The sequence below is a fragment of the Mauremys mutica genome, chromosome 1, assembly GCF_020497125.1.
Source record: "Mauremys mutica isolate MM-2020 ecotype Southern chromosome 1, ASM2049712v1, whole genome shotgun sequence".
Classification (NCBI taxonomy): Eukaryota; Metazoa; Chordata; order Testudines; family Geoemydidae; genus Mauremys; species Mauremys mutica.
In genome coordinates this window covers 68,060,368-68,085,592 of record NC_059072.1, presented here as the reverse complement: position 1 = coordinate 68,085,592, position 25,225 = coordinate 68,060,368, and the positions used below count along the sequence as shown (strand labels likewise).

The window sequence follows — 25,225 nt, the reverse complement described above, 5'->3', positions numbered from 1 at the left end:
ACTTTAATTGAATATCATGTAGCAGAAGTATTTCCATTTACTTGTTAGATTTTGAATTTGGCCTTGCACAGTTTCATTGAGTTTTATTAGACTGGTAACTGCTATTGGTATTAATATTGCAATAATGCTAGTCACCCTAGCTGCAAGCTTTAATTGTACAGCAGCAATTACTGAAGTGAGGAGTCTTTGTTCATTCTAGTTTGAGTTATGTATTTAAATTTGTATGTTACACATTTAAAGAAGGGTTAGGAATGTTAGTCAGAGACAACATGAAAGGAATCTGTACCAAAAGGGCTTGAGGGGTTTACTCTACACTGGAATGTGATAGTAATGTGAGACAAGTCAAAGACCTGGAAAGCTATTACACACAGACATTGAAGAGGAGTTTCATGTTTGTCTTCCAAAAGGAGTATTCTATGAGTCAATTGATTCATTGGTAGGACAGCACTGAGAGCGGAAGCCAATCAGTACCGCCTTTCTTTCTAAGAAAAGGAAAAGATGCTGCTGTCAGAACTGAGCTTCTGTCATATTACACAGCTATGTTCTCCGGTATATGTTCATTTATGGAAATGAAACAAGATGCAGAAAGAGAGCAAGTACTAGGGAGTTTAAAAGTTGCTATTTTTAAAATGATCCATAAATTAACCTGTTAAAGTTATTCCCAACTAACTTGAGGAAAGAACAGTGACAGACCTAGAGAGACATGTACTGGTATCAAGAGGTAACTCAGTATTTTGAGTTGCTGATATAGAATTATGTACATTTATTTCAACACAGTAATAGTTCTGCATTGCAGCTAGTTTACATGGTCTTAACAGAATATTTGAATCTTGTGATCAGACTTTTCATTAATGTTTTCCACAGTCATTTACAGAGGCCAAGCAATAGCATGCTATGTTTTCTTGCCAGTTAAGATGTATAAGCCATTTACACAATGTTTGAAAAGTTACCTAACTGTCTGTCAGGTTTAAGCCCAAGGTTGCCCAGATTGGATTGTGGAAATGTAGGTTCCAACTGTTTTACCATGAAGTACTTGAGCTAAAATTCTATCATTTTGGGGCAGAGGGAAAAAGGAATACACTGAGGATATTCAGCATATTCTTGTTGTAGTACAAATGGATTTGCAATCACCTATACTGTATAATAGATATTTCCCACAGCTTTCAGTACATTTGCAATTGCTTAAGTAATCCTGATTCTGCCCTTCAGAAAAAGGAAAGCCAAAGAATATTCTATTTTGTCAGACATCACTTTTACTGTTTTTCCAAACGTGACAAATTGTGTAAAAAAAGTCAGAGCACAACAGTTTAAGTTTTAATTGCCACCATGTGTTCCTGCTGCAGATAATTTTTTTTAAACACACTTTAATATTTCAAAAAAAAATCTGCCCAAAACCTTAAAGTAGGCTTCACCAAGCTTTACAAAAGCAGCAACGCATGAATATAATTTAGTCCTTTCTAGTGTTCCTATAGTTACACTGCATCTTTAAGTTTTTACATCTTACATTTATAGTCAAACCACTCAAACTCAAAAGTAATTCAGGAAAGTTAAATTTCATTTACTTGTTCACTCAAGCTTTGTAGTATGAACAACTAATGCTCATTAAAGTTTAAAAATGCTGTCTTAGGAGGCAAGGATACTAATACAACTTTTCACAAACATTGTTTAGTGGCTACCAGATGGACAAGGGCTAAATTTATTTAAGATTAGGCTTCCTTGGAGACTAGGGAGAGGATGAAGCAATTGCAGACTTGAGATGGCAGTGTGCTCCACTGTTCATCTGGGACTCAAGTCCCTCTGGGTTAACTGGAGTTTAAGGAAGCACTCCTACCTTGTCACTAGAGGTGCTCTGTAGCATATTGCTACTTGCCAGGAAGAGACTTTTAAAGAGCTCTGTAACTGAATACACCAAAAAACCCCACCTGTTAGGAGTCTGCAGGAAGAGCAGGTGAAGAAACAAGCAGTCTGACAAAGTACAAATGAAAAACCTGCATCTTTTCACCAATTGTTATTCACTTGACAATCACTGACAAGGATGATTATGTATTTCTGCACCTGCACTTGTAAAAGCAGATAAAATATTTAATATGTAATTTACAATGTATTTTACCAGCTTGGCATACAGAATGAATATATAGTATATCAAAGTAGTTGACAGTTATGGACTTGTGTAAGCCCTGCAAAAATAGTAGTTCAGTTATTTGCTAATTTAAAAAAAAAGTTTGCAGTTTAGAAGTGATACAGTTGAATCTACCACAAAATACAAACAGCTGCAAAAATGTATACCATTCCAACAATGTATATAAGTTATTAAATAATGATCTGATTTAAAGAATATAAATGAAGCCTTTAAGTAGGTCTTTTCTATATGCATATTATTCCTCATTAAAGAAAAATATGTAAAAAGGCCATTGGTAATTGCTTTGTTAACCACTGTAGAAAATGCCAATTCTCTGGTCTCAGACTCCACTAGTTTAGCACTTGGTCTCTGCAGTGTTATAAGTGATTATTTTTCAATACTGTTAATTCTATTACTCCACTGGTAAAGAATGCATGACTTGAAACATGGCAGTCTTCATGTTGAGGGGCAATAATCCACAGTTTTATACAGTTATCCAGAAGAACAGCATCCTCCACTGCTCTGTGCTTGTGGCTCATCATCAATAATCTGTACACCCCGCCTTCCAGTTCCTGACTGGCTGGAACCATTGCCTCTTGCTCTTTCATCCACTTGAGCAGTTTCTATCATTCCTGGAAAATAAGAACTCGAATCAGGATGACAGTCCATTACAATTTTAAATATTTCAAGGCTCTGAATTCTTCAACAAGCTATTTAATCTCAGTGCACACAGAGCTGTTATCAACATGATTACATTTAGCAATACAAGATGTAAGCAAACTGAAATTTTTCAACATACCGGTACCAAAAAAAATCCACTTTTATTTAAAGTGATCCACAGCTGATACCACAGACCAACATTTTAAAACAGGTTGCTACATTTAAAGTCCTAATCCATATTTAGATCCCAGAAATTCAGAACACCCAGCAGCTCTAATTGGACTTCAGTAGGACCATTTGGGTGCTCGGTAGTTGAGTTAGTAAGGCATTTGGGCCTAAATAAATGACCTCTCTCAACCATATTAACTACTGCACTAGGGCTAGTACATAGGAACAAAAAAAGTTACCGCTGAAAATTCTACAAATAAAGGAAAGCAACAGCAGACAGATGAATGATGCTAGATCCGTTTCCTTCCTAATTTGGCTCCTTTGAAGGTTTAAGACAGGTGTTCACAAAGAATTCACAGATGTAGGGAGTAAGGCACCTATATTCCAATCCAGACCATTTGGAATGTGGTTTAAGATCTGTGCAATAAACTCCAAGTTGACTCTGGACAGCAAGTGACTAGAGAGAACTTCAAATCAAGAGTTCTGAAGCCAAGTTTCTGGGGGATGGAGGATTAGAAGGGAGCAATAGTAGAAGGAGAAATAGTCATAGGGAAAATGGAAGAGGAAAGTGTGTTTATGTACTTTTTCCTGTTTTCAACCAACCAGTGCTTAGATAGGGTGAAGGAGAGACCTTGGACACAGAGTGCAGCAGTACAAGAATGAAATTTTAAACAAATACACTTTGAAACACTATATTCCAAATAGCCTGAACAAGCCTTAAACTTGGTTTTCATTTTTACTTTGGACACTAGAGCCCCTGTTTTATTAACTAATTGAGGATTGAGTTCAGACAGTTGAAGGTCTCAAAATTACAACAGGTACAGTGCACAAGATAATGTATTAATCATTCAATAATACACATAAAGTGTATGGAGTGTGCCTGATTTTTTATCTTTGGCACCAAATCTTAAGTCTCTTCAAACCTGCAGCAGCTTGAATGTTGGCTCAAAGACTGAAGATATTCAGCTATAGAAAGTTTGGCATCAAAAGATTAGTTCACATAATTGATCAGTCTTATGAATGATCAGTTACTAAATTTAACTACAGTAGATTAGATAGCTGCGAAACCCATCTTCCAACCTATTATCTAAAAGGACTTATTCTGATGAAGGCTTTTTCCATCAACTTGTACCAATGTAAGCTCACCACAGCAAATGCAATACCTACTTTTACAGAGGTCAAGGAAGAGTTCTTCAATTCCTTTGTTTTGTTTGGCTGAAGTATGATAGTGTTTTGCTCCCACTGATTCTGCATATCTGTATATAGTGCAAATACAGAAAAAGCTTTACTTATGAGACCACATGGAATGTTAAAGAAATCAAAAATCCTTTCAAGCCTTCATACTTTGAAGTGTATAATACTCTGTAAGACAAATCCTCCATACTTTGATTTGTATATTTACTATATTAAAAAAAAATTTGTTATTTCATTTTGATGCCACTCCTGTATACTGTGTGCAAACAACCCAAGCCCACCTTTTAGCAAACAGATAACAGAAGCTTGGAATGATGACAGGGGACTTGATTACCTGTCCTGATCATTTCCCTTGGGGCACCTGGCATCGGCCACTGTTGGAAGACAGGATACTGGGCTAGAGGGATCTTTGGTCTGACTCAGTATGGCCAGACTCAGTATGGACATTCTTATGTTTTCAATTACATAAAAAGGTTGTTACGAGGGAGAAAAATTGTTCTCCTTGACCTCTGAGGATAGGACAAGAAGCAGTGGACTTAAGTTGCAGGAAGGGTGGTTTAGATTGGACATGAGAAAAATCTTCCTGTCAGGATGGTAGTTAAGCACTGGAATAAATTGCCTAGGGAGGTTATAGAAACTCCATCATTGGAGATTTTTTTAAAGAGCAGATTATACAAACACCTGGTCAGGGATGGTCTAAATAATACTTAGTCCTGCCATGCATGCAGGGGATTGGACTAGATGACCTCTCAAAGTCCCTTCCAATTCTACGATTCTATGAATAGTGTAGATTCAGAAGCATCACTGAAAGCAATAAAGGGAGCATCTACTATTTTAAAAACGGCTTCAGAAGCTAAGTTTACTACAGAATATACTGCAATTTAAGAGAGTTCTGTATAATTTTGAAGCTTTGTAAATCCTTGAATACATATATGGAGTAGAACATGGATGGAATGTTAGCTATAGCAGTAATTCTGGCTGATAAAAGCAAAACAAAAGCTATAATAATTAGCTACAACTGTTCACTAAAAGCACTACTGCTTTTTTAGTCTTGTGATGAAGGCACTACTTACAGCAGAATTGATTAACTAATTTAAAGTTACACAATCAAAGTTTAACAAGGAAAAAACAAACTTACGTTTCTGCTTCTTGAACTGAAACATGCCTCTCTTTTTCCAAGTCTATTTTGTTACCTGTCAGAGAGAACAACACTAGTCTTCAGATCTTTGCAGTGTGTGCAGAACAGACTAAAGAAAAAAAAAAAGTCTAGAAACTATGGATCTTTCTTCCTATCACTTTCCAAAGACTACCTTCAAACAATCTAACATCAAGCTGGTGTTCCTTAAAAGGTTTTACATGTTAAGGGTTAGCAGTATTTAAAGATTTTCCCCTTTCACCCAGATACTTAGGATGGGATCCAAAAAGGTTCACTGGCACCCCTAAGTCCCAATTTTAGGCTCCACTGTTAACCACAAAACTCCTGCTAAACCCTGTAGGCACCAAATAAGTTTAAGTACTTAAGTTTTCAGGGTAAAAAAACAGTTTTCCTAGGGTCTATTTTCCTGCCTTTGGTCACACACACACTGGCCTTCCTCTAGGTGTCCAGATACCTATCTCCAGCCTGAGCTCCAGTGTGTCCATGAACTGAGGAAGAGCATTTACCTGACCATCTCATATGCAGGGCCTGATCCAGGAGACATGCTCAGAGCTGCCTGCTGGATCACAGTCCATTCAAAGTGTGACCACCAGAGGAGGGGGTGCCCATCTTATGACTTTTAGCTCAGTGGTTATAGCACTCACCTGAGAGGTGAGAGACTCGGCTTCTAATACCCTCACTGCTTAGTGACAATAAGATATAAACAGGGAAGGGGGGTCTCCCACCTCTCAGGAGAGAGTGCTCTCACACGAGAAACTCACAGCTCAGTCACTGGGAGACAAGGATGGAGTCTGTTGAAGATGTTCTACTATGGATAAGTAATTAAAGCAACTGGAACGGGGGAACTAAACCCTGGGACTCCCATCTCTCAGACAAGCATCGTAACCACCAGGCTACAGATTCATTCCCATTCTCACTTTCATTTATTCACAGTGGAATGCTCCAACAGGAGAGATGGGGGAGCCCCACATCTGAAAATCCCATAGCTTAGTGGTTAGAGCACGCAGAAGTGGGAAATCCCTGTTCAAATCCTCTCCCCCTCTGGCAGAGAGGGGGAATTTAACCTGGGTCTCCCACATGCTAGGCAAGTGCTCCAACCACTAGGCAAAAAGTTACGGTGGGCAGCACCACCACCTCGACATTTTATGTGGGTTAGACAGGCACCTAACTCAATCCCACAAGAAACACCTGAGGTACTTAAGCCACATGACTCCAAGAGACAGGTTCAGGTTTACAGATCATTAAGTAGAGGTAAGTACTTCCCAATGGCCCCAACTTAGGTTGCTATCTCCAAGGGAGGGAGAATGCTTAGAACAACCTCCTCTCTTAAGCTAGCCAATGGGAGATGCTGAAGTGGCTCCTCACCTAGTGAGCTAGCTTTGTGGATTGCTTTTAAGGCACCCATCTCCTCATTCATTGTACAGGGAGCCTAGCACTTAACTCAAGCTTATGAATGTTGTTCCTGTAATTTTTTAGGTGCCTAAATGTTATGCACCAATGCTCAGTGTGTGACACCCAAGTCCATTTAATACATACTGAGGAAGCTAAAGTTAATTTATCTTTCCACACCAAATCTTGCATATACTTAAAAGTTTAGGTATCAATATATAGTATCTGCTGAGTTCACAGTACAGATAGTCTTACATTTGGTAGGAAGCTGATGTTCCATTATCACAAAAGCAAGTAATCATGGCAATGTTTAAACTGGACATTTACAAACAAGTCTCTCATCCACTCAAAACAGACTGCTTTAAAAAATAAGATAGCCTTACCAACTATACATAAACAGATTTCGTTTCCCAACATTTTTCTTAATTCCTTGACCCAGTTTTTTACCTGCATACAAATATTAGAGTTAGATGCTTCTTAAAATGAGAATACATGTATCACCACTTTAAGGTCATGGATCCAACTATACAGCTTTAAGACTAAGACAGATACCTATGCAAGTGTCTTTATAGACTAAAAAAGGATGAAGTCTAGGCGGGCGATCTGGAATCCAGAGAAGTTATGCACCTCTGAGTTGTACTAAAGGTAATCCAGCATCTGTTATCCCAGTCCCAAAGAGCAAGCTGCATATCACATGTGATGTAAATGCACATGAGGTTGTCTTTTAGGTCAAATCTGACTTCTGTATTGACTGCTACACAGATGGATCAGTGATAGGTTAGTGTGCATGGTGTTCTACTAGAAGAACTGGGGCCTGCTCTGAGTGTTTTACAATCCAATTTAGACATAATAGAGGACTGTTTGGGGAGGAACGGAACCAGAAAAGATTACTACTTTTGCATGTATGGTTGGAGATGGACCAATAGAAAATATCATTTAGTCTGTGTGGACAAAGTGAGTGTATAAGCTTATGAATTTCTATTTATTATGGTTAAGGAAGGAAGGGAGGAAGTTAACTGCAAGAAAGTCCAATAAAAATTAGATCCCATGATACAAAAGTGAAAACATACAAAAAACCCCAAACTTATGTGCTATTAAAACCAAACAAAACAAAAAACAACAAGCCACATGTTTCTCTTTAGACAGAGTACATGATGGAAAATAACTTGATTAAAATGAAAATCCTTCAGAATCTTACCAAGTAATATTCTAATAAGTAGATCATTTAGATTTATGGACTCAACTCTGGAATATATAAGCAGCTCTATATAGACATAGAAGCTCCAAAACCTTACTTCTACTTACTGTTACAAGATATTAGTAATCAAGAGGCACATTGTTGTTGGAAACATTTTCTTTAGTGTAGTAACTTGGAAATTATGGTAAAGTAGTGCATTCCACAAGCAAGGCATGTTACATTTCAAATAATTGAGATCTATGCAACAGGCATGTATAGTACCTAATGTTATTGTTCCATCACTACCACATTAAGTACTGTTCTTGTAAATATATAGTAGAGTAGTTCTGACCTAATTACTTCAGAATATAAGTAGTTAAACTCTAATGACAGTGCCATAACAACATTAATCTTAACTGTTTTACCAGGAGCAAAGGGGGGGGGGGGGCGCGCAAAGGAGGAAGAAAAAAGTTCCTTAAACTGTTCCCTTCTGGTAAAGTTGGAAGATTTTCTATTAGAAAGAAAAAAGAATTTAGATCTTTCAAATTGATTAGTTATAAAAACTGACTGTACTGCAGTTTTTGTAACTAAGTTAATTAGAAAGTACATTTAGTTACTGATGAAATGGAAACTTCCAAGTTGCACATTCATACTGTAGGGAAGCTTTGAACCTATTTACTTGTGAGGAGATGAATTTGTCACAGTACCTTTTGAAAAGAGTCTTCATCTGTTATGTCATATACTAAAATAGCTCCATTAGAATCTCTGTAGTAAATTGGACCCAGTGCATGGAATCTTTCTTGACCTGCTGTATCCTGCATGTGGTAGACATTTGTGTTAGTGTTCATTAAGGCAAAAAACTGACAACAGTCAAGGAAATCCAATTATTGAACAAGAGTAACACTAGAAGTAAACAAACTTAGTTCTTGGCAATAATCCAACCAGAATCTCAAATGTGTATTCATTTTATTTGTGCTTAGTATTTTAACAAACAAGACTTGAATTCCATTTTAAAAGTGAAAAGCTGAAGTTTATAAAAAAGGAGAGTGAACAGAAATGTAAAAGGCAGATAAACAAACATACCCATATCGCAAGGTTTACTCTTTTTCCTCCAATGTTTAGCTTCTTTGTTAGAAAAGATGCCTAGAACAGAAATTAAAATATGTATGAAACAGTTTAGAGACAAGAGTCATAGTTAATTTTTACATTTATGACTAATCCAGAGAGTTGTTTATATCTGAATTACTTTTGTACTACTGGGTTTTAAAAAAGGAAAAACAAACCCTGAAGCAAAAATCTGTTCAGATCACCATTAATCAAGCCAAGGTAACCATCAGAAGATGTGTGGAGGTGATAGACCAAAACATATAATATTGTCCAATGCTGGGGATTAGCCTAGCTCCAAGAAACCACACTTTCAGCTTGCCTTTCAGAGTATCTCCAGGCAAGTCGAACAATTTTATAACATCTCAATATTGCTTCACCATTGGGCAGCATTTAAGTAGTAACTGCCATTTATTCAGTCTGGAGTGAAGAATAAATTCAGGAATTTTGCATTGTGTTACAAATGATCTAGCATCCCAAGCCAATTATGTAAGATTTTAATGATAAAATCTAGTTTAATGAGAAAAAGTAGTTAGGTCTTAACCCATAAACAATGGACAAAGATTTGAACATTAAACACACTAATCAGCCCTAATTAGTGTGACTATTAGCTAGCTATTATCCTTTGGCATCCATGGTCACTTCTGATCCTCCATGAGAACATCCCTGCCTTCAGAGTAGTCTGTTCTCCTTGGTCTGAATTCTAGGGGTCTGATGAAGTGAATATTCACCCACAAAAGCTTATGCTCCAATATGTCTGTTAGTCTATAAAGGTTCCACAAGACTCTGTTGCTTTTTACAGATCCAGACTAATAGCTACCCGTCTGTTAGTTATACCATAAGCCAACTGATTTTTTTTTTTTTTTACATTAATACCACCCCACCCCCATTTGGAACATACCAGGGCAACTGAGCCTGGGACAGATGTAGGCCAATTTAAAGAGTTAAGAGCTCAAGGCATGACAAGTTTTGTGGCACAGTGGCCTTAGCTACCATAGTGACTGAAATCTTACTTTGAGGGGATCTTTTTGATCAGTGGTTCTCAAACTTTTGTTCTGGTGACCCCTTTCACATAGCATGCCTGAGTGCGACTCCCTGCCTTACATAAGAACGGCTATACTGGGTCCATCCAGCCCAGCATCCTGTCTGCCAGCAGTGGCCAATGCCAGGTGCCCCAGAAGGAGTGAACCTAACAAGCAACGATCAAGTGATCTCTTTCCTGCCATCCACCTCCACACACTGACAAACAGAGGGTAGGGACACCAATCCTTACCCATCCTAGCTAATACCCATTAATGGACTTAACCTCTATGTTTTAAAAGAGAGCTAGATACATTCCTGTTATAGTCCTAGCCTTCACAACCTCCTTAGGCAAGGAGTTCCACAGGTTGACTGTGCGCATATGAATATATAAAAAGTGTTTTTAATTTAACACCATTGTAAGTGCTGGAGGCAAAGCAGAGTTTGGGATGGAGGCTGACAGCTCGCAACTCCCCACATCATAACCTCATGAGCCCCTGAAGGGTCCTGACCCCCAGTTTGAGAACCCCCATTTTTGAGGTTTGGCAAAAAGATAAATACTATGTTGCAACTTTCCTCACATGAAACAGACTGGCCCTTCTCTTTGAAGAAAGACGTTTGTGGGCAAGAAAACAGGAAACTCCCATCAGTGGCAGCTTCTTTCAAAGAAAAGCTACAGAATCCAGATTCAGACTACAGCAACCAGTTCACATGGTTAAAATACTACAACTCCAGACTGCAGCCAAGTAAAATAATCTGGACACCATACATATTGTGAATCTACCAGATCACTTTAGATACTATGAGGAGGTAAAGGTACCCCCAACATTTAGATTTCAAACCATTCTTCAGATTCTTTTGAATTTGAAGTAATTTATTAGTCTTGGTTCTAGTTGTATCTCAGACTGGTAGAAATGGCATTAAGTTTGCATTAAAGCTAGGGACAAAAACTAAGCTAAAGTTAAAGTCTGAAACATTAAAAAAAGACAAGCAGCAATGTTGACAGTCACAGGAGCAAATATTTCATATAATTTACTTTTGACTATAGCCCAAAAATTGGGACAGGCATATTTTCTTTGATCAAATGTAAAGTCTTAGCTACTGAACAACAAGTGATTAGAAGATTTTCCCCCAGTATGAAGCTAAGTGAAAGCAGGCTTCAAGTTATATTTTTATGATGCATTAGACAATATGCTAGAGTTACAATGCAATGCACAACTGCTTTATCCATGTAGTATAAGGAGTTAGGCAGCAGAGGTAACTCCCTTGGTTGGTAGGCTTCATTATTGGGTTAACAGTGTTTGCTTGAGAAATTTACTTAATGTCCCCTAGTCACTTAGGACTTCTAGCATTTGTGACTATAAATATGCTAGTATATTCAGTGTAAGGGTATGTTCTTAGAACATATACACCAGTGCATTTTAGTCTTGGATTCTTAAGAAAAAAGCTCAACTTTAACCTGTTAGGTTTCCAATTGCAAGAAGTCGCTTCACTTCTGTTTTATTCAACATTAAGAGCTGCAGTTATGAGAATTCTGCAATGTAACTTGGAAGATAATAGATTCTTATTCATTTCAGTCCTTTTGTAGCTTTACTGAATATAAAACTTTAGTGGACTAAGGCTAGTTTAAATCTGAAAGTCATGAGTTTTAATTTCTATGACATTTTTTGGGTGTGGTTTCCAAGACATGAGATGAACAGAAGTTATCGCCAAATAATCTCAAGCATCTCTGAAATAAACTGCAACTACTACTGCTATATTGAGTCTTGTGATATCTTATGACTTTTCAGTCCTTTATGCATTAAAAGCCTTTGATCTCCAGTGAATGCTTCAACCTACAATTTACACTAAGTTCAGTTATGTTTAACTCATTAATCGCCTACAATTGTTAAGAAATGGTCTTCCATCTATGGGCACATTGAAGTGTTAAATATCATTCCCTTAAAGAGCAAGAGCCTCATCCCTGCTCCAGCCCCTTTATGCTGGATAAGAGCCTAAGCAACATAAAAAAGCTCTAAAACTCCCCAGATCCAGTTAGGAGAGGATTCCCTCAAGCCCTGATGTAGGGGGAATGCCAGGGGCATGTTAAGTGCAGGGTGTCACTGTGTGCAGTGCTGGAAATTCCAGATAGTGCTGCAACCTATATGGCAATCTAGGGACGTGGTCATAACTTAGACAAGCCCCCCCCCAAGTCTACTTAAATTACATCAGGGCTGCTCCAAACCTGAGAGGAACCCAGAATCGGGAGGGTGCAAAGTTTACTTAAAGCTGCATTAGCTCCTCTTCATCTGGACTCTGTGTGCCATGCCTCTTTGTATTTACTGTAGTTTAGATTTGAGAAATAATTCCTGAAGACCAAAAAAAAAAACACACTATTTCAGACAATTGTTTATCACTTGAGCTCAAGGCGGCAGATTAGCAACTTCCACCATTTCAATGATTTTCAGTGCTTATCACTTTAGCAATAGATTCGCATTATTAAACTATTTAAGATCCAACATGAAATCAAATATGGCTGACATGACTAATTAGTACAGGCCTGCACAACATGCGGTCCGCGTGGGCTCACTGTGCGGCCCACGAGGGGGAGGGGGGCTGAGTAGGCAAGTGGCAGGTGAGGGAGGGGGGCTGAGGAGGTGAGTGGGTGGGTAGTGGCGGGGGGGGGCAGGTGAGCCAGTGGCTGGCCCCAGCTCATCTCCGCTCTGCCTCCTCCCGTGAATGCTCTGCCCCACTTCTCCCCCTCTCCCCCCGCTTCCCGTGAATCAGCTGTTCGCGTGGGAAACCTGGGAGGACTGAGAAGCAGTGCGGCAGCTTCGCACTCAGGCCCAGGGAGGTGAAGACCAAGTGGAGGTGAACTGGGGCGGAGGGATGTGAGGAGGGCCGCCCGCGCTGCAGCAAGTAAACTATCGGGGGTGCGCACAGGGAAATCACTCCCCACTCCAGCTCACCTCCGCTCTGCCTCCCTGGGCCTAAGCGCGAAGCTGCTGCTTGCTTCTCAGCCCTCCCAGGCTTCCCACGCGAACAGCTGATTCGTGGGAAGCTGGGGGGCTGTGAGCTTGGCCTGACCCAGTGCTTTAGGCGCTGCGGGGCAGCAGCATGGCCCGGCTCCAGCCAAGCCATGCGGCTGTAGCGCCGCCAGCCACCTCAGTAAGGGGGTGGGGGGATGAATAGGGGTCAGGGTGGTCAGAGGGCAGGGAACAGGGGGGTTGAATGGGGGCAAGGGTCCTGGGGGGGTGTCAGGAAGGAGAGGGAGGTTGGATGGGATGGCAGGGGCAGTCAAGGGACAGAGAGAAGGGGTGGTTGGATGGGTCAGGGGTCCCAGGAGGCCACCAGGAATGAGAGGAGGGGTTGGATGGGGTGGCGGGGCGGGGGATTCAGCAGGATGGTGCTGGGGAAGGAGGGTTTGTTTCTGTGGGGCAGGCGGCACTTGGGGGGGGTTGTTTTTGCAGGGCAGGCAGTGCTGGGGGGGGGTTGTGTTTTGGGGGGCTGGGTGGCACTGGGGGGTTTGGCCCCCAGCTATTTTCTTTGGAGTAATATGGCCCTTGCTGCTTTATGAGTTGTGCAGGCCTGAATTAGCATATACCCACGTACTAGCAGCATCCTAATGCCAGAGTCCTGGGGAAGTCTGACCTAGAATGGACGTTTTGCCTATCACAGTTCTCCCTGTGGTTTCCAATAAAAAATTCCTTTCACAGTTAAAAAAAAAACTTGCTAAATTCTGCTAGTACAGAAAGACTACATTGCAGTGAGTGAATCTGTGTATAAAGTAGCACTGAAGGACTACGGGATTCTGAGATGGGATGAGCTGGATACATGTACTGTAGCAGATCAAACAGGTCTGAATTTTAACTACAGGAAGAATATTGCAATATGTTAGTTTAGTGATTAGTTCATAGTTCATACTGATGAATTTATAAAGGCTGAACTAGGTTTATTCCTTGTCTGGGAAGCACTAGGTAAGGAAAATTTAAGAAGCCTGTCTCCACCCATAAAGAGTGGGCACAGCCCATCTTCCAATGCTAGGGAGGGAGCCAGTTCTGCAAACAAGGCTAGCTGGCCCCACTGAAGGCATTTCTGGACAGGGCTAATGCCTCACCACCCTCCTGCATGCTAGAATGGCTCTAACTTTTCAAGAGAGTTTAGCAAGAGCCACATTGCACGGTGCTTCTCCCCTCTTATCCCATGGCAAAGGGCAACTTTTAAAGAAAGCAACAGTGCTTCCTGGCTCATCCCCTCTCCTTCACATGGCTCATCATCAGCTTCAGAGGGAACTACCCATATGCTTAGGTACCTTGCTGACTGGAGCCATAATGCAGAACTGAGTCCTTACTGAATTAAATTAGACTATAAACATGATTTTTTTTATTTTTTTTTTACAAACAAAAAATCTGCCTAAGCACAATTTAAACCACACCATTTCATTGCTTGATATGTTTCAGGATAAATGAGAATACATTCTTAAAGTCACTGCCAGTTTCACTGTCAAGTCATAACCAGCTGAGCTTACGAGGTCTTGTTTAATGTGGTAACTGATCTGATGCACTATTCAAAATTCATAAGGTTTCAGAGAATGTTCTAGGCATCAGTGACCAGAGCTCTATTGGGGGGGAGAAGAGATCAGAAAACCAAGAGTGGAAAAAAATGGGACACATGGAGCCCTGCCATCTATTTCATGCAGTCACAGCTTCAAGCACTTCTCCAATTGTCTTTAAAAACAAACTGTTTGACAGCACCCATTAATATCCTTATCTCATCTTGCTTATCCTTCCAACAACATTTAACATGCTGACACGCTGAATAACGAAGGACTCATCTACACTTAAATTTTATATCAGCATACCTATGTCAGAGGTCTGAAAAACCCATACCCCAAACCAACATAACTATGCCAATAAAACATCTGATGCAGATGAAGCTATGCCAACATGAATGCTTCTATTGGCACACATAATATCAGGGAGGTGTTGTTCCTATATTGGCAGAGGCTCTGCAGTATAGATATAGCCTTCCCTGCCAGACAAATATGATCAGACCAATGGTCCACCTAACCTAGTATCCTGACTGACAGTGACCAGTGCCATATGCTTCTGAGGGAGTGAACAGAACAGGGCAATTTACTGAGTGATTCTAATGTGTTGTCCACTCCCAGCTTCTAGCAGTCAGAGGTTTAGAGACACCCAGACTGTGGGGTTGCCTCTCAGACCATCTTGGCTAATGCCATTGATGTGCCTATCCTCCATGAATTTAAGGTTTTTTTGAGCCCAGTTATACTTTTGACCTTCACAACGAGTTCCACAGGTTGACTGTGCTGGGTCAAGTACTTCCTTATGTTTTAAGCCAGCTACCTATTAATTTTATTGCATGCCCCTTGGTTTGTGTGTAACATTAAGCGGTAAACAACACTCCCTTATTCACTTTCTCCACACCATTCAGAATTTTTTAGATCTCCATCATATCCTCTGTCGCCTCTTTTCTAAGATGAACAATCCCATCTTTTTAAATCTCTCCTCATATGGAAGTTGTTCTATACTACTAATCAGTTGTGTTCCTCTTCTCTGTATCTTTTCCAATTCTAACAGATTTTATTTTATTTATATGTATTTTAAGAGGGGTCAAAAGGAACTGCACAGTATCAAGATGTGGACATACCATGGATTTATGTACAGACATGATATTTTCTGTCTTATTTACCTCTTTCCTAATGCTAGGAACCATTGTTAACTTTGTTGACTGCTACTGCACACTGAGCAGATGTTTTCAGAGAACTATCCACAACGACTCCAAGACTTCTTGAGTGGTAACAGCTAATTTAGATAATTTTGTATGTATAGTTGGTACTGTTTTCCAATGTGCATTAATTTTCATTTATCAACACTGAATTATGTCAGCTATTTTGTTGTCCACCGAGTTGTGAGATCCCTTTGTAACTCTGTCTGCTTCAGACTTATCTTGAGTAATTTTGTATGATCTGCCAATTTTGCTACCTTGCTGTTTACCCCCTTTTCCAGATCATTTATGAATATGTTTGACAGCACTGGTCCTAGTACAGATCCTTGGGGGATCCTTCTATTTACCTCTCTCCACTGTAAAAAAGCCCGACCATTTATTCCTATTCTTGGTTTCCTATCTATTAATCAGTTACTGATCCATGAGAGAGCCTTCCCTCTTATCCCATGACTCCTTACTTTGCTTTAGACCTTTTGGTGAGGGACACTGTCAAAGGCTTTGAGGATCCAAATACACCATATCCACTGGAATCACTTGTCCACATGTTTGTTGACCCCCACTCAAAAAATTCTAATAGACTGGTGAAGCATGATTTTCCTTTACGGAAGCCAGATTGACTCGTCCTCAACATGTTGTGCTTGTCTAGTGTCTGATAATTGTTTTTTTAAATTATAGTTGCAACCCAGTTTGCCTGGTATAGTAACTCCTCACTTAAAGTCATCCTGGTTAACATTTTGTTGTTACATTGCTGATCAATAGGGAACATGCTCATTTAAAGTTGTGTAATATGCTCCCTTCTAACTCGTTTGGGAGCCATCTGCTTTGTCTACTGCTTGCAGGAAGAGCAGCCTATTGCAGCTAGCCAGTGGGAGCTTGGAACCAGGGTGGATCGGCAGCCCCTCCCCCAGCAGCTCCCTGTACAGCAGCTGCCCAGCAGGCTAGCAATTGCAGCTGTCCCTCATCCCACTGCCATGTGCTGCTCCTGCCCTCTGCCTTGGAGCTGCTCTCCGAGACTCCTGTTTGCTGTGCGGGGGGGGGGGGGGGGGGGGGAAGGAAGAAGGAGGTCTAATGTCAGAGTGTCCCCCTCCCCCCCGCTTACCCCATCTTCCATAGATCAGGGGGACACACCAGGGCTCAGGATGGAGGGAGCTTGCAGCAGCTGCAGTCTTAGCAAGCTGATCTAATTAAAAAGGGTGTATACTTAAAGAGGAAATGCGCATATCTCCCTCCATTCCTGCTGCCTTGTAGAGTGAGAGATTTAACCCTTGAGGGCTGAGCCAATTGCTAGATCATTTAGTAGAAAGGGACATATCCCACCCTGACTCCTCCACCTCAACCAAATTTGACGATCACCACTTTCACTGGAAGCTAATCCCCTCATTTACATTAATTCTTATAGGGAAATTGGATTTGCTTAAAGTTGCATTTTTCAGGAACATAACTACAACCTTAAGTGAGGCGCTACTGCACTGAAGTTAACTAATATGAACCCTATCTGGGACAGAGGCGGATTTAAGCAATACCTTACCCACCATAGTTGGTAAGTATTTCTGCAATATATTTGAGTTCCTTCAAAAAACTCTTGCGTGAATACCATCTGGTCCTGGGGATTTACAATTGTTTAATTTATCCATTTGTTAATAGAAGAGATTTTGGAACAATACAGTTCCTCAGATTTGTCACCTAAAATGAATGGCTCATGTGGAATCTCCCTCACATCCTCTGCAGTGAAGACCAACACAAATAATTCATTTAGCTTCTCAACAACCTTGACTTTGAGTACCTTGATTGTCCAGCAAATTAAATACATCAGAAGCTGGAAGCCTGCCAATCTACCTTTTGCTAGTTGCTCTTCAAATTTTTTTGCCTGCCTAATTATATTTTTTACATTTGACTTGCCAGAGTTTGTTCCTTTCTGTTTTCCTCAGTAAGATGGGACTTGCAGTTAGAGACAAAAAGGCATCCTTTAAAAACTGAATCTTCTACTCTGTTTAGCCACAGTGGTTTTTTTGGTCCCCTTACTATTTTTAATTTTGGTGTATACATATACTTTGAGTCTTTTTTTTTTTAAAAAGTATTTCCATGCAGCTTGCAGACATTTCCTTCTTGTGACTGTTCCTTTTAATTTCCATTTAACTAGCCTCCTCCTTTGTGTAGTTCCCTTTTTGAAGTTAAATTCTACTGTGATGGGCTTCTTTGATATTCTTCCCTGCCCCCAGGACATTAAGTTTAAGTTACATTATTGGTCACTATTACTGAGTGATTCAGCTATAATAATCTCTTCAACCCAATCCCATGCAGCATTTAGGACTAAAATCAAGAATTGTGTCTCCTTGTGGGTTTCAGGCCTAGCTGATCCAATAAGCAGTCATTAATGGTGTCAAGAAATTTTCTGCATCCTGTCCTCAGGTGGTATGTCCCCAACTATATATGTTGGGATTAAAATCCCCAATTACTGGGTTTTCTGTAGCTTCTCTGGTCTCTCTGAGACTTTACTGACCTGGATGGTGATTGTGAGATTGTTCTTTCTACATGCTTATTAATTATTCAAGCATGGAATTTGTATCCCTAGAAATTTTAAGATAAAAATTCTATGAATCAAACTTTTACTATGACTACGCTTTTTCACATTTACACCACTCTCCCCCCGTGCAACCTACTCAGTCATTCCTATAATAGTGGGGGAAGCAGGACTGGGTACATGTAGGCATGCAGTACAGGGATGGGAGCACAAGAGAAGCTGGGGGATGCTAGTCTGTGGAGGGTGGCATAGGAAACAGCCACAGAGCCCCTGCCATGTGGGAGAACAGAAAATGCTGGAATGGGAGAAGAGAGAATGGAGGCACAGAATCCCTAGCAGGGGGAAAATGGAGGGCATTGCAGAGCATCCCTGAACTAGAGGATGCAAGGGTGGCATACAGGGAGTTTCTGGGGGAACAAATGGAGAGACATACCAGGGGCTCCTTATATGCAACAAGTTTAGTCTCCAGAAGCCAGGAAGTGTGCGACCCCTTAGTTTAATCCACATGCTGACCATATATGGTAGTAAAATACACTTTAAAATAGGATACAGGAAAGCAACTACAATAAGAGAAGTAGTTTTGAAATGTGAACTGTTCACACAGTAAGTTTCAACACCAACTGACCCTGCAGCCTAATGTTTTTAGAATTTAGGGTCAATATGTTGGAAAGAGAGAAGAACCAGGGTCACTGCAGAGAGAGGATATGTAGTAGGATTGACTGAAGATAGAGGTACATTTCTGGACCTGACCCCCCAGCACCAGATGCAGAGATACAATTTCTAGACACCATTAATGACTGCTTCTTGGAGCAGCTAGTCCTGGAACCCACCCGGGGGGGGGGGGGGGGGGGGAGAGAGAGACAATTCTTAATTTAGTCTTAAGTGGCACACAGCATCTGTTTAAGATGACGATATCAAAAACTATAAGTGAGTCAGCTAAGTCTAGTGATGTTACAGCCCTATAAAGATATTTCATTTTTGTATACCCAAGGACTAAGGCTAGAGCCCTATCCCTTTTCATGTGAAAAGGAAGTGCATTCTCCCCACATACGTCTCTACTCCAAAAGCTTGTTTACAGGAGGTAAAAGAAAAAGTTCTTTAAAAGCAATAAATCCACAGAGAAAAAATTCATTCTTTTGGTTTTATTTTTAAAATTGAATTGTGGTGGACCTGTAGCTTCCCTCACTCTGTTTCCCCAATATCCACAGAGTATTGATTCAATTCACTTTAACCTCAAGAAGTGCCTGAATTTCAATTTCCAACTACAAATTACACTAACATGCTTGGCTGAAACTGAGATACATCAGATGACAAGACTATTAATAGTCTTAATGTCACAGCCTTTAGTGGATAACTAAGTTCTGATATCAATGTAAAACCAGAGGCACAAGGCTTGTTTACACTTGCAGGGCTACCATGGGGCAGCTGTAGTGCTTGGGGAGACCCTACCAATGCTGCTGAGAGAGCTTCTCCCATTGGCATAGGTAATCCACTTCCCCAAGTGTTGGTAGCTATGCAGACAAGAGAAGTCCTCCCATTGACATAACACTGTCCACACCAAGGATTAGTTTGGTATAACTACATTTGGGGGGGGGGGGCGGGGAGGAGAGAAGAAGTGCAGATTTTCCAGGACAGTCTGGATCAGGGTCACCCTGGGGCAAAGCGAGGTAGCTGCGGCACTTGTACCCATCCAGCAGCGGTCTGGGTCTTCGGCAGCATTTCGGTGCCACCGAAGACCTGGACCACCACCAGGCCAGGGCTCGCAGGGCCCCTGGGGCAAATTGCCCCACTTGCGCCCCCTTCCCCCCAGCGGTCCTGATCATACACTTGGTCCTTATTACATCTGAAGTGGTGCCATCATGGTTCTGCTACAACCGAATCCATTGCAGACATCTGCTGTCAGCAAGTACAGGAGTATTTAATCACAGTTTAAACTCTTAACACTTCTCTAGAGCTGAAAAACTTGGGAAGAAAGGTTCATTAAAGAATCAACCCCAAGCCATGCACCTTCAATTAAGGTGAGCAAGCTCACACCTCAGACTCACAGGAAGTCCTCAAACCCCCCCCACCACACACACCACAATAGAAGATAAGACTCTCATATTTTCATGGTTATGAAGGGTTTAAAAATATTTCAAGCCCTTATGATGAGGAAGGAAAACCTATATACTTAATAAATGCTTTATAGTTACCATTCTGGTCTCCACTACTGTAATATCATACACACCTCTAAATATTTAGAGGTGTAAATTTTCTTCAGACCTGATTGAGAAAGAAATTTAAGTTTTTCTTGAAACACATAATGCACAACTTGCTTACAGCTCCACTCTATGTTGTCATCCCTAAATAGTTTGTTCTCACTCCAGAATAGTATATCTGGAACTGTGGTTCACAGAGCAGTGGGACACACAAGACAAATTAAAAAGCAGTTCCAGACTCTTAGGGTATGTCTGCACAGCAACTAGACATCCGCAGCTAGCGTGGGTCAACCAACTCAGGCTTGCAGGGTTGTTTCATTACTGTGTGGACTTCCAGGCTTGGGCTCCAGCCCAGGCTGTAAGACCTTATGAGGTGGGAGGGTACCAGAACTCAGGCTCCAGCCAGAGCCTAGATGTCTACACAACACCACCAACCAACCCACCCTGCAGCCCAAGCCCTGTGAGCCCAAGTTGGCTGGCATGGGCCAGCCACCGGTGTCTAGTTGCTGTGTAGACAGACCCAAAGAGTCTGAGAATCACTGGTCCTGAGAGTTTATACGCAATACATAAGCTTGTACATGCACTTCAATACAGGTCAAACAAATTTACAGTGAATTACAGGATTTTGGTGTTGCAAATCTGGGGCCAATAATTTAGACAGGATTTATTCTCAAAACATTTTAGCTGTCATGAACAATTACATGGAGTGGCTCTTTCAATAATTAGGATGTTACCCAAAACTGGCTTAGTCCTCATATTGCAAAAAGGCTAAAAGTTTGGAGAATTTAGCACATTTCAGCAGTAATATTTACTAGAAGTTGCACTTAAAATTCTTGATGTTTGTTTACATGGAGTTTTTCAAAAACCTAAAGACAAAATCTGAAGGCACTCACAATTTCTTTGAAGATATTGGCTTTCCTCAATACTTAGCAGCTTAACTTTCACTTAGAACATTAACCACAGCAACTAAAGCTGGAATTTGCACATAACACTTAGTCATCAGGCCACTCACGTTGCCTAGTTAGTGAGCAGGAATTAACACTTTCAGATCATGTTTCCCCATACCAGGCTTGCAAAGGCCCACATGCAGAAAGCTAAGAGCCTGAACAGGTCATTGAAATCGAAGATAAATAAGTACTTAAACCCAAACCCCGGCCATTTGGGGGTATAAACGGAACTACAGAACCCCCTCAAGCCAGGAAGTCACCAACAAGGAACAAGCCTGGCCACTTAAAACCAACAATCAAGTAAGCAGGAAGAGGGAGAAACAATTAATACACGTATGCCAATCTTCACCCAAGGAAAAGATGATGGTACCAGTCTGGACCTCACAACAGCAGCAACGACACGATCAGAAAGTGCCAGAGCCCTCTGAACAGGACTCAGCCCGGAGGCGAGACCAGAGACACAGATGCGGACTGACACCAAAGGGGCGGCACATAGATGAGAAGTACGCTGGGAACAGACAGCTCAACAGCCGGACCGTCCTCCCTGTATCCACAGGGAGACAATCGCCTCGGCCCCCCGGCACCGCCCCCCGCCCGGCCCCGGGGCCCGGCCCCCCGCACCTGCAGGGTGGTGATGTGCTTGTCGTTGAACTTGTTCTCGCAGTAGCGCAGCACCAGGGAGGTTTTCCCCACGCAGCCCTCCCCGAGCAGCACCACCTTGAAGGAGAAGCTCCGGCCGCCTCCCCCCGCGCCGGAACCCGCCGCCGCCGCCGCCATCCGCAGCGAACCCGCCCGCTCGCCGGGCCGCGGCCTCACATCAGCGACGCAGCGGCCGCAGGGCGCAGCCGGACACCGAGCCCGGCCGGGAGCCGCCGCCGCGTGGAGAGCCCGGGGATGCGGGGACCGAAGGGGGCAGCCGCGAGGAGAGCCCGAGACGGAACCAGGGCACTTGTCACGGCGCTGGCCCCGCTCCCTCTAATGGCGTCTTCTTCCTCCTACGTCACGCTCCGCTCGGTCACGCGACATGTTGGCGGCCAACGGGAGGGGCGGAAGCTGCGGGTGCCGAGGCCCCGCCCAGAGCCCCAGGAGGGAGGGGGCGGGGCTTAGCGAGCTTCCTAAGGGGCGGGGCTAGATGAGATTCCGGAGTCTGACCCCCGTGTCCGTGACTATTGTGCCCCCGCCCCCGGGGCGACAGCCAGCGCCGGCCCGGGCCCGGGCTCCTGTCGGTGGAAGCGGGCAGCCGCTGGGCCGGGGCGGGGCGGGCTGGCTCCTTCCTTCCCCTGTCGCAGGGAGCTGGGGCTGGGAAGGGTTGTCCGGAGGGGTCGGCGTGGCAGCAGGGACAGCCCCAGGGCAAGGCACAGCCCGCCTGGTATCCAGCAGGGAGCCTCGGCCGGCCTGGCAGGGCGGGGGCCCTCCACGGCGGTGTTACAGCCTGGCACTGGAAGGTGTCGTGTCCTGTGGCGTTGGCCAACTAATAACTCTCTGATCGTTAATATCTGTGAGTGGTGTAGGGCCGTGATGGGCACCGGGGATTAGAAATCCGTGCTGGACGTGTGGCTAAAGCGTGTGCAAAGCAGGTGTGCAAAGCAGGTGTTCCCTCGCTTTACATCTAAGCAGCACGCAGCCCCATCAGGCCAGCAAAGGGTGGAGGCAAAGGTCACACTGACAAGTGGGGGAAGAGACAGCGAGGAGTCTATGCCCCAGCAGGAGAGAGATACTTGGTCTGGGTTTTATTCTTCAGAAGGATCCATTTCAAAGGTTTACTGGTCTATGAAGACAGGAGGCTGAACCTCAAATGATAAGCAGCTAAAACAACGGATTGCATACAATATTGTGGTATAACAAAATTGTATAGAGTGAGGTCTTTTCTGAAAGCTAGTGAGAAAGTGGTGATTACACTCATTGTGAAATATATGTATTAACACTATGTAAGGAATTATGAATACTCATTGATATTAGACTCTACAGTATGCCCAGACAGGAGGGAATGTCACGACTACCTACCTGTCACCTATGTAAATCAAGCATAGTAGAATCAGAAACAATGGAAGTCCCATTTACATTTAAATCATACAGGGGATGGAAAGTGCACAGGAAGGAACAAATAAAATGAGGTAATTTTACCTCTTGAAACAAATTCACTGAACTTTGGAAAATTTAAGCAAGGACAAAAACCAGTGTTGGCCTCCATTGCTAGATAGACACACAAGGCCAGAGTTCTTGCAAGCTGAGAAAGGTGGGGCCTTCAACCAAAGGTGGGGGGTTGAAGTCTCGCGTTGAATATAGGTGAGAAACCTGCCTAGGCAAATATTTTCTCCTAAGAAGACAAGGGAAGCCAGCGCCTTTTACTTTTGTGGAAAGTTCGACTGAAGGAAAGTCAGCCATGGCTGGGGAGAAGAATGACTGGTGAGAGAAACCATCTTAAGCAAAACTTGTAGCTGGTTAAGTCTTGGCCATTAGAAGCATATTTTGTTTTGCTTTACTTGTAATTCTGTCTTCAATCCTTTTACTTGTACTCACTTAATCTGTGCTCTTTTTTAATACAGTTATTTATATTTACTATAAACCAACTCAGTGCTGTGTTTAAGGGGAAGGATGTATGTTTCCCTGTTGAGCTGATAAGTAGTAATGTGTTTTTATCTCTTTACAGGAACAATGAACCTTATTTCTCTGAGCTGTCCTGGAGTGTGCTGGATACTTCATGGCACACAGTTTTGGGAAAATTCGGGACTGGGAATGGTTGGGGGTCACCTTGCTGGTTGTAACCAAAGTTGGTAGAGACCAGGGAATCTGACTTGCTGGCAGGCTGCTGGGGTCAGAGTTGCTGGATCAGGGCTGCAGTTATACACGGATACTCAGAGTGTGGCCTGCCTTCTTGTTGCTGACTGTGACTGTCCCAGGCAAGGAGTTACAATAGCAAAGCATTTGAGGCACCCAGGGTTACAGGGCCGGCAGTGACATAACCGCTTACTGGTCTGAATTGCCCCCGAAAGCGTGACACATGAGCATTATTTTTCTTGCTTCGAACTGATCACTGAGAGTAGTTATACTACTATAGTTCTAAGTAGTTAGTATAGATCAGTGATTCTCAAACCTTTGTACAGGTGACCCCTTTCACACAGGAAGCTTCTGAGTGTGACCCCTCTTATAAATTAAGAACACTTTTTGATATATTTCACACCATTATAAATGCTGGAGGCAAAGCAGGGTTGGGGTGGAGGCTGACAGCTCGCGATCACTCACATAATAACCTCACGATCCCCTGAGGGGTCCTGACCCCCAATTTGAGAACCCCTGGTATAGATAATTTTTTAATTAAAGGATGATTTTACAATGCAATAATTTAGTTTCTGAGTGTATAAATACTCTATCAAAGAAAGAGGAATAATATTAAGGAACTCTGTAAAAGAAACTTGCTACCATTTTCTCTTGCCCTCACTCATCTCCCGTTTGAAACCCTCCACATTCATAGGGCCTGATCTTGCAAATACTTAAGCATGTGCATAATTTTACCTACCTGAGCAATCCCATTAAATTTAAGGGCATAGGTGCTTGTGGCCATGTTTATTATTTTTGTATGAATTCCTTAGACACTGAGCCCCTGATCCTACAATGAGTTGTATGTAAGTCCTTTATTGTAGGTTGATCTGGAACAAGAAAATCCTGCTGCTGTTTCCTTCTGTGGCTGAGAGGCTGGGGCAGGCAGGCTGGGGGCTATGGTGCATCCAAGACCCCCGGGCTGGAGCTACACTGTGCCGCCCGTCCTCACGGCACTGGAACTATGCTGCTGGCCGCACCGCCTCCCGGTGCTCTGGGGCTGGTGGTGCTCCGTCTGCACTGCCTGC

The 25,225-nt window shown here is 42.4% G+C and overlaps 1 protein-coding gene across 1 annotated transcript; it reads right to left on the bottom strand.

The window, feature by feature from the left end:
* Nucleotides 1-1,233: 1,233 nt before the first annotated feature.
* Nucleotides 1,234-22,371, bottom strand: RAB21 (RAB21, member RAS oncogene family). Its single transcript, XM_044978833.1, has 7 exons — nt 22,002-22,371; nt 8,947-9,006; nt 8,571-8,678; nt 7,070-7,133; nt 5,280-5,334; nt 4,115-4,203; nt 1,234-2,751 (listed from the first exon to the last, which is right to left on the bottom strand). Exons 1-7 carry the CDS (start codon nt 22,155-22,157, stop codon nt 2,612-2,614), a joined length of 672 nt encoding a protein of 223 aa, XP_044834768.1. The 5' UTR covers nt 22,158-22,371; the 3' UTR covers nt 1,234-2,611.
* Nucleotides 22,372-25,225: the final 2,854 nt, after the last annotated feature.